Source organism: Electrona antarctica (assembly GCF_951216825.1).
Source record: "Electrona antarctica genome assembly, chromosome: 14".
NCBI classification, from domain to species: domain Eukaryota; kingdom Metazoa; phylum Chordata; class Actinopteri; order Myctophiformes; family Myctophidae; genus Electrona; species Electrona antarctica.
This window is the reverse complement of record NC_136795.1, coordinates 22,551,829-22,560,214: the sequence shown is the minus strand read 5'-3', so window position 1 is coordinate 22,560,214 and position 8,386 is coordinate 22,551,829. Positions and strand designations below refer to the sequence as shown.

Below are 8,386 nucleotides of genomic sequence, written 5' to 3'. Positions count from 1 at the left end.
TCGTTTAAGCGGTGACCTGTTTTGGTTCCTCTCCTCCTCCTAATGCCACCCGCTGTTTTACCACAGGGAGAACCGTATAGATAGTGAAACATTCACCTCTCCGCTGGACAGAGCCACTTCAGGCAGACGCCTGCTTAATTGAAGAGGTTCAACATTCTCTGAAGGGGGGAAAAAATGCCCCAGTCAATTTCCCAGGCCATTAAACCAGCCTGCATAATGACCCTTTTTTTCCTTGGGGTCTGGTCGGTTGGTAGGTCCTTGAGGAGCTAGAACAAAGGCTCCTGGGCCTCTCAGTTTTAAGGACACAACGGGTTCAAATGGATCTGTTGTATGTTTCTGTGTGCCAGTGGTGGGACGTAAAGCTGTGTACTACTCAAGTACTTTTGAGGTCAATTTACTTTCCCGATTGTTTTCCTTTTACACTTCACGCATTTTGTATTTTGTTGGCCACTACAATACTTTGACAGCTTTGCTAATTGCAATTGCAGATTTAGATTATTAATAGACGGTGTGTTGTGGTATTTCTACTTGGGAAGAAGTAGACCTACTTCTTCCAGCGCTGGTGTGCGTGTCGTTGGAGAAGGCTTCCCCGCTGGTTTCTCGTTTTAGTGAGAAAGAGCAGAACCCTGCCCTGGCACTGGCAGACACCTTAAACATAGGTACCAGGCACACGCACGCACGCACGTACGTACGCACACACATGGCATCGACCATTCCATGCCATCTTTTTCATACGTGGAAGATGTCAGAATTATGATGCCAGAGACAGAAGGCCATGATGATGATGATGACAAGGACGATGATGACGATTATGTATTTTTTATTGGTCTAAAATATTGTAAGTACATACATTCATGAATCCACTTGCTGACCAGCTGTCCGTATTGAGCAATTGCTTTTATAGGGGTTTCTTGTACCCTACCAGACATCCAATATAAGGCAAATATGTCAAAAATGTCAAACTTTCCTTATGCTTTAAGTACCATGTGACATGTCAAACTAGGGGGTTTTCATGATTCTGAATCCATTCCAAGCATTAGTTTTGCACAAAAACACTCCTTGGGCTAAACATGGCCATAGCCGTCATGACAAATGTGATGAGATCAGCACAAATGTGATGAGGTCAGCACATTTTGGGTACATTTGGGCAAGTGGCTATGGCTATTTTTAGCCCAAGGAGTCTTGGAATGGATTCACATTTCACAATCATGAAACCCCCCTAGTTTGATGTCACATGCTACTTAAAGCATAAGGAAAGTTTGACATTTTTGTCTTACAAGGATGTTAAAGGAGAATTCCATACTAAAAGGCTTTCTTACCTTTCTTTGTAGTTGTTACGTCCCCACCAAAGAGGTCCAGGTGTTATTTTGTGCAAAAGCTCCTTATTGGCTATTTCCTCTACCATAAGCCCTAAATGAATTGCATTGAATTGAATGGGAATTGAATGGGGCTATGGGGTGTTGTGCTAATTCGCTTATTTCCATCGCTCAACATTCTTTTTTGTATATATCCTCTCTTCATAATGTAAATAATATCCCAAGCGGCACACTTTACTACTTATTTCAATGGAAATAAGCGAATTAGCACAACACCCCATGGCCCCATTCAATTCCCATTCAATTCAATGCAATTCAACCCATCTACTAAATCTCAGGGTCAAATATTGTGCTTTTACTTTTACTCCACTACAATTATTACAAAACTTTAGTTAGCCTACTAGTTACTTTGTAGATTCAGATGATAATTACAAAACATACAGCAACCCAGGGGCGCTGTCAGGACATAGGTTGGGGGGGGGGGGGGTGACGTAATGGCTCGTTGTGTATTAGCTTGTCTGACACCTTCATCGAGTTGAGACTAAGAGCAACTGCAGTTACTGCACATATGCATGCGGCCAATACAATGGAAACGGTGCTAGACCACCAGCACCGGTTGGGAAAAATAAATGGACCAGTCATCCCCCAATAGTGCGGGAGGGACATTCAGACCCCTTGGGTATTTGAAAAGGGGATCTACAAGCTCAAAATGTGATGCGACACATTTTACTTTTGGACGGCATACTGTATCATGTTGATGCCAGTGCTTTTGTACTTTTACTGAAGTCAATTCTGAATGTTGGACTTTCACTTAGCAGTATTGACACTTTGCTTAAGTAAAACATGTGAGTATACCACCGCCGGGTGGGCAGCTTTTAACAGTGTAGACCCTCAAGTTTCCCTGTGCTAACCCGGGATTTGAACCCCCAACCTCTTCCTGCTGTCCCTACCGCTCTGACAAGACACAATCCCTGCTTGGCCAGGAGGCTTCAGATAGTACTGCTCAGTGGTGGCCCGGTGGGAGAAGTATTCACATCTTTTACTCAAGTAAAAGTATTAATACCACAATGTCCAAATACTCTTTAATACATTTAGAATTCCCATATTCAATCAAAGTTGTATTAGCATACTACCATAACCCAGATGTACTTTGTATTAACATACTCTAGTCTATACAGTTGTATTGCAACATACTCTATATTATACAGCAGATAGTTGTATAGAATTGGTTAAAACAAAGTGGTCATTAACTCAAATAAGTTTTTAACCCTTTTTTTCCCTCTTGGACCTCTTGGTTTTCATTGCCTCAAGCATTCACATGGTAAAATCCAGCAGAATTAACGTATTTCTCAGACTTAAATTAAATCTCAAAGTTAAATTAGAGTTCATAGAACACTTTAACTGTTTGTGTGCACAGGCTTGCACCATGATGTCAAGAACCCTGTTTGACACGCGAGCTGAATAGAACGTGGGTTTGTCAGCTATTAGGTCTCAGACAGACATTGTGCGGGCTGGCTACACACTCCCTCCTCTATTCCCCCTCCCCCCTACATGCGTGAATGCGCTGGATTGAAACATATAGGCCTATCTGTCAAGCACATTTGTGAGCGATGGTTTATGATACGGGCTGGTCATGATGAAAAATATAACGGCTGACATTTTCCAGACTTTTCACCATCACTTGACTGTAAACTAAATGAGTCGTGGGGCTGAAGTGCTTGTGTGAATTAGCTCATTGAAAATTGAAACAGAGATGCATTTATCTAAGTGGATGGTTTATGGCTGATGTAGCTAGCTGCCTAAGTTCTTCCATTAAATTATTTTCAAGGAATGATTCTCTCTCTCTCTCTCTCTCTCTCTCTCTCTCTCTCTCTCTCCCTCTGTGCATGCTGTTTTTTGAGTTTAGACAGGTTTGCAAATTGTGAGATACTTTCCATGGCTTGGCTGCTGCTTTTTAGTGAGAGTTGTTTATTTGGGAGTTAATTTGGCCAAGTTTATTGAGAAGGCTCGCTGTGGCGTGTTGGTTGCAACACTGAATTACTGTCCCACTACTCAAGCTCCAAACACATATAGGAGCAATGAATGCTCCTCACCTGAAAAACCCAAATAAAGTCTGGACCAGACTCGACAATCTTTGTGACTGTCATCCATATCGTTGCTGTCTGGGTGGAAACCTTGTAGGCCTATGTCCAAAGCCATTCCTTATAGACTTATAGACTTATAGACCTTATAGACATATATATATATATATATATATATATATATATATATATATTGCGACTCTCTTGCATGATGAAGTATAGGGCACAAGTTTGCACAACACATACAAAAGCTGAAATATGGAGATGTGTAAAATCTTCAGTTTTAACCAGTTTTAATGCCAGCATTCCTATTCCGGGGATGTTCTCCAACAAAAATGCAGATCTACAAGATCTTGGAGATCTGCAATTTTTTGGTGTAAAATGGTAAATGGTGCATTTGTATAGCACCTTTATCCAAGGCGCTTTACGCATTACATTCACCTATTCACACACATGCACACACACAGCGATGGCGGCGGAAACCATGCATGAAAAGCACCAACCAGCACATCAGGAGCAATTAGGGGTTCAGTGTCTTGGACACTTCGACACTAACTCTGGGGGAGCCCGGGTTCGAACTAGCAACCTGCAGTTTCCATTCAGCCACCCCTGAGCCACCGCCACCCAGTGTAGACTGTAGAGTACATATACATATACATATACATATACATATACATATACATATACATATACATATACATATACATATACATATACATATACATATACATATATATACATTTTTTTTTTTGCATTTTAAATCCAATTGCATCCATTTCAAATAATGTCTAATTGTTTATTTTGACCGGAGTTTCACTGCTATGTAGTAGGTTACTGTACAGACAGACAAACAGACATGATTAATTCATGGTGAAGTCACTTGACTGAAGCAAAGTTTGAGGGGCCACACAGTGTGCAGATCTGCTTTTATCTGTGGCATTTATATTAATAATGCGGGGGCTAATTGTGAGTCTGGCCTAATGTCTGACATGCAGTGGAGTAAAGTGTAAATGATTGAAAAATGTTAATACTCAAGTAAAAATACTTCAAAGTACAGTTATTATAAGTACAGTACTCAAGCCGCTGCTTGAGTCGATCTGCTTCATCCCCGCCCCGATCGGTGATGGAGGATCGGGAGGTGCGTCGGGGAATCTCCAACAAACAAGGCTGACATCGAGTGTGTGAATGTGCGTGTGTCTGTCTGTCTGTCTGTGTGTGTGTGCGTTCGTGCGCGAGCGCGCGCGCGTGTGTGTGTGTGTGTGTGTGTGTGTGTGTGTGGGGGGGGGGGTGTTCACACACGAATTACATCACGATTCGTGAGGATATAACCGCTGCTGCAGCAGCTTTCCTGTGACAGTATAGCATCATCATCATCATCATCATCATCATCACCACCACCACCACCATGCAGAGGTTAAACGCGTCGAGGAGGACATCAGATCTAACGGTGGTGTGCAGAAGAGCGCACGCATTCCTCCACTGTCTGACCCGGACCGCTGTCACAGACCACAACGGACAGTGACTTTTATACCAAGTTATATCTCAAGTAGGCTATATCTCGTGAGTTTTAGGCCTACAACACGGTTTTTAGTCCACATAAAAACATCAAGGGATTTAGTTTTAGTGAAAAGCATCCACCTATAGGCTCTATCGGTCGATCAGGTGCCATGGGAAGGGAGAAGTGATTTTTTTGGGATATATCCCTGCTCGACGACGACGCGTAATTGCGCGCACTCCAAGACAAACCGCAGCCCCGAATCTTAACAGCTTGGGACCTGGATCAGCTGCGTTCTTTTCTAGTTTAAAAACGGTGAGATCCGATTGTGTTTTTATTTTATTTTATTTCGGGGGGCATGGAGCAAACGCAGAACTGTGTAGCGGTGTATCTGCTGGTGCTGTCCCTGGGACTCGTAGCGGACAGGGGGACGTGCCAGCACTACTACCTCCTCCGACCCATCCCGAGCGACAGCCTGCCGCTGGTGGAGCTCCGCGAGGACCCGGACCCCGTGTTCGACCCGCGGGAGCGCGACCTCAACGAGACGGAGCTCAAGGGCGTCCTGGGCGGAGACTTCGACGGGCGCTACATGTCCGTGCACCCGCCGGAGGACAAGTACACCGCCGGCAACGAGGAGGCGGCGCAGCTCGCCGACGACTACGAGGTCCAGAAGCAGCCGATCCAGCTGATGCCCAAGGAGATCAAGGCGGTGGACTTCGACGTGCAGCTCGGTATGTAACTACTAGGGCTGTGACGATGTCACAATGGTTAGCCTATAGCCTTGTTAATCGCAATTATTTGAGGTATAAATGCAATTATTTTGTCATAATCGTGTCCATGTTGAAAAATATTCATATAGATAAAAAAAAAAGCAGAAGTGGCAAAGCTTGCAGATATGAGATGACGATTATGACCAAATATCAGGATTAGCAGACGATATATAATTATGCAGAAATAGCAGATCTACAATCTTACAAGCATCACACATTGTAAGCTTGTAGATCAGCTATTCCATATAAAGTATGGTATAACATTTGTAATACATGCTGTCTTGTCTTGGTATATTTCAGTTATTTGTCATATCTGCCTTGTGTACTTTTTTATTTGCGAAACCTAAAAGGCAAACGGAATGTCCATTCATAATGTTCCAATTTCCAATGCCAACAAACACAATTAACATATTAATTGCAATGCTTTGCATGACAATAATAGTCAACTTACATTGTGTGTAATCGTGACAGGCCTGCAGCTCAGCGGCAACAAGGCGAAGCACAAGCCGAGCAAGAAGCTGAAGCGGCGGCTGCAGCAGTGGCTGTGGGCCTACTCCTTCTGCCCTCTCGTGTACACCTGGAACGACCTGGGGACGCGCTTCTGGCCGCGCTTTGTGCGCTCCGGCAGCTGCCTGAGCCGCAGGTCGTGCTCAGTGCCCGAGGGGATGCTGTGCAAGCCGTCCGGCTCCGCACACATCACCATCCTGCGGTGGCGGTGCGCGCAGAGGAAAGCGGGGCTGAAGTGCGCGTGGATACCAGTGCAGTACCCCATCATCACGGAGTGCAAGTGCTCCTGCTCGAATTGAGCTGACTTCTGTCTTTGTTTTTTGATTATTATTATTTTTGTCTTCATAAGACTGTGGTTCTCAAAACATTGTCATTTCGGATACAACAAGAGTGGGCAACTCAATGTTAGATTGGCTATTCCTCTTACAGAATTTGGAAAATGGAGTGCCTATATGATTTGATGCATGGTGCATCATTATCAGACTAAATGTACCCCCCAACTTTTTTATGCCCATAATGACTGGTAGCAATGTTCAAATTATTACTTCAGACCATTTTCCAAATTCTTACTTTACAGCGATGGTGCCTACTCTTCGGTTACCTTAATTTCAAGGACCCTAATATCTCTGACAGTGTGCAACATGGAACCAAGTTGACCCTTACACGCGGGTCCATTTGGTTCCATTTGCGCACTGTCAGAGTTACTGATCTGTAAAGGTCCATTTGGAAGTCCTCCCCTCAAGGAACCCTGAGGGTCCCTGCATGGACGCCATTCTGAGAGCCATTTGTATAAGACGAAGAAATCAAGCTCATTTCTTTCTTTTGTGATGTTTAATTTTTCACATGCACTACAGAGTGTAGGAATGTATTTTATGTATATGAGGAGGTGCCATTTTTATATAGCTTATTGTACAGTGTCAGTATTAAGTGTAACCAGAGAGTCTACTTTTATTTGTGGAAAAATGTTGGTTATATATTTTGTATTTATGGAGATGGCACGCATAGTGCCATATAATAATAAGGACTTTATGGAGATGGCACGCATAGTGCCATATAATAATAAGGACTTTATGGAGATGGCACGCATAGTGCCATATAATAATAAGGACTTTATGGAGATGGCACGCATAGTGCCATATAATAATAAGGACTTTATGGAGATGGCACGCATAGTGCCATATAATAATAAGGACTTTATGGAGATGGCACGCATAGTGCCATATAATAATAAGGACTTTATGGAGATGGCACGCATAGTGCCATATAATAATAAGGACTTTATGGAGATGGCACGCATAGTGCCATATAATAATAAGGACTTGCTGTTTTCCTATTATGGACAACGAAACATCGACCTCAGATTCAACGTGGGTTTATTGTTGTTAATTGCTTTTATTTTGTGCGGTTGATACATCTGTATATCGGCGTGTTGTTGTTTTATCATGTAAATTAAGAGAACTGCTATTTATTCTTTATATTCGTATAATAAAACGACACAAATTATGTAAACTGTATGTTTTTTATGTACCCTCTTTTCTGGAAACGATCAGTCTCATCAATGATAATTCATGCAATATAATTAAACAACCTCTAGATTTAGTCAAATTAACCTGAGTTGACTGTACTTGGTTCTATAGGTTCTGTAGGACTGCTTTTACCATGTCTCCTCCAAAATAACTGATCTACAACCTCACAATTTGTGAGCTTGTAGGTCAGGTATTTGGGGGGGGAATGTTCCCACCGGAATATAAGTGGTATAAATCATAATCTCATTCTCATCTCAGATCAACATCATCAAAGTTTAAAGCACTATATTTTGATAGTACTATAGAGTGTCTGTTCAATAACAGGGGTCTCCCTGTCTATGGCTTTTTAGTGAAAATACATTTTCAGGTGGGTCGCCACTTTCATCCAATCAGGAGAGATAATATGCATTAATCAGCTATAGTATATAGCTATATATACACCGGTATATATTTTCATATTGTTCCATTTCCAAATTTGTCTGCTCATTTCTTTGTCATCACTTCCAAATGCACTTGAACTGAAATTGGTATCCTGACCTGAACATAAATGTTCTGTAAGAGCTTGTGAGATGGGGAAACTCCTGTTATCTCAACACATATAGAAATGAGTAGGCCTACTATCAGAATATTGAGCCTTTTAACACTTACCCTATATACCTGTAATGTGGTCTTATGGTATTTTGCCATATAG

The 8,386-nt window shown here is 42.4% G+C and overlaps 1 protein-coding gene across 2 annotated transcripts; it reads left to right on the top strand.

The window, feature by feature from the left end:
• Positions 1–4,857: 4,857 nt before the first annotated feature.
• Positions 4,858–7,620, top strand: LOC306936177 (noggin-like). Of its 2 annotated transcripts, XR_013791476.1 has the most exons (3): positions 4,858–5,623; positions 6,134–7,149; positions 7,444–7,620. XR_013791476.1 is itself a non-coding variant. In XM_079519665.1 (2 exons), the coding sequence occupies exons 1-2, from the start codon at positions 5,251–5,253 to the stop codon at positions 6,466–6,468; spliced, it is 708 nt and encodes a 235-aa protein (XP_079375791.1). In that variant the 5' UTR covers positions 4,858–5,250; the 3' UTR covers positions 6,469–7,620. The 2 variants fall into 2 exon arrangements, 1 of the variants encoding a protein (XP_079375791.1); XM_079519665.1 differs by having other exon boundaries at positions 6,134–7,620.
• The last annotated feature ends 766 nt before the right edge of the window (positions 7,621–8,386 follow it).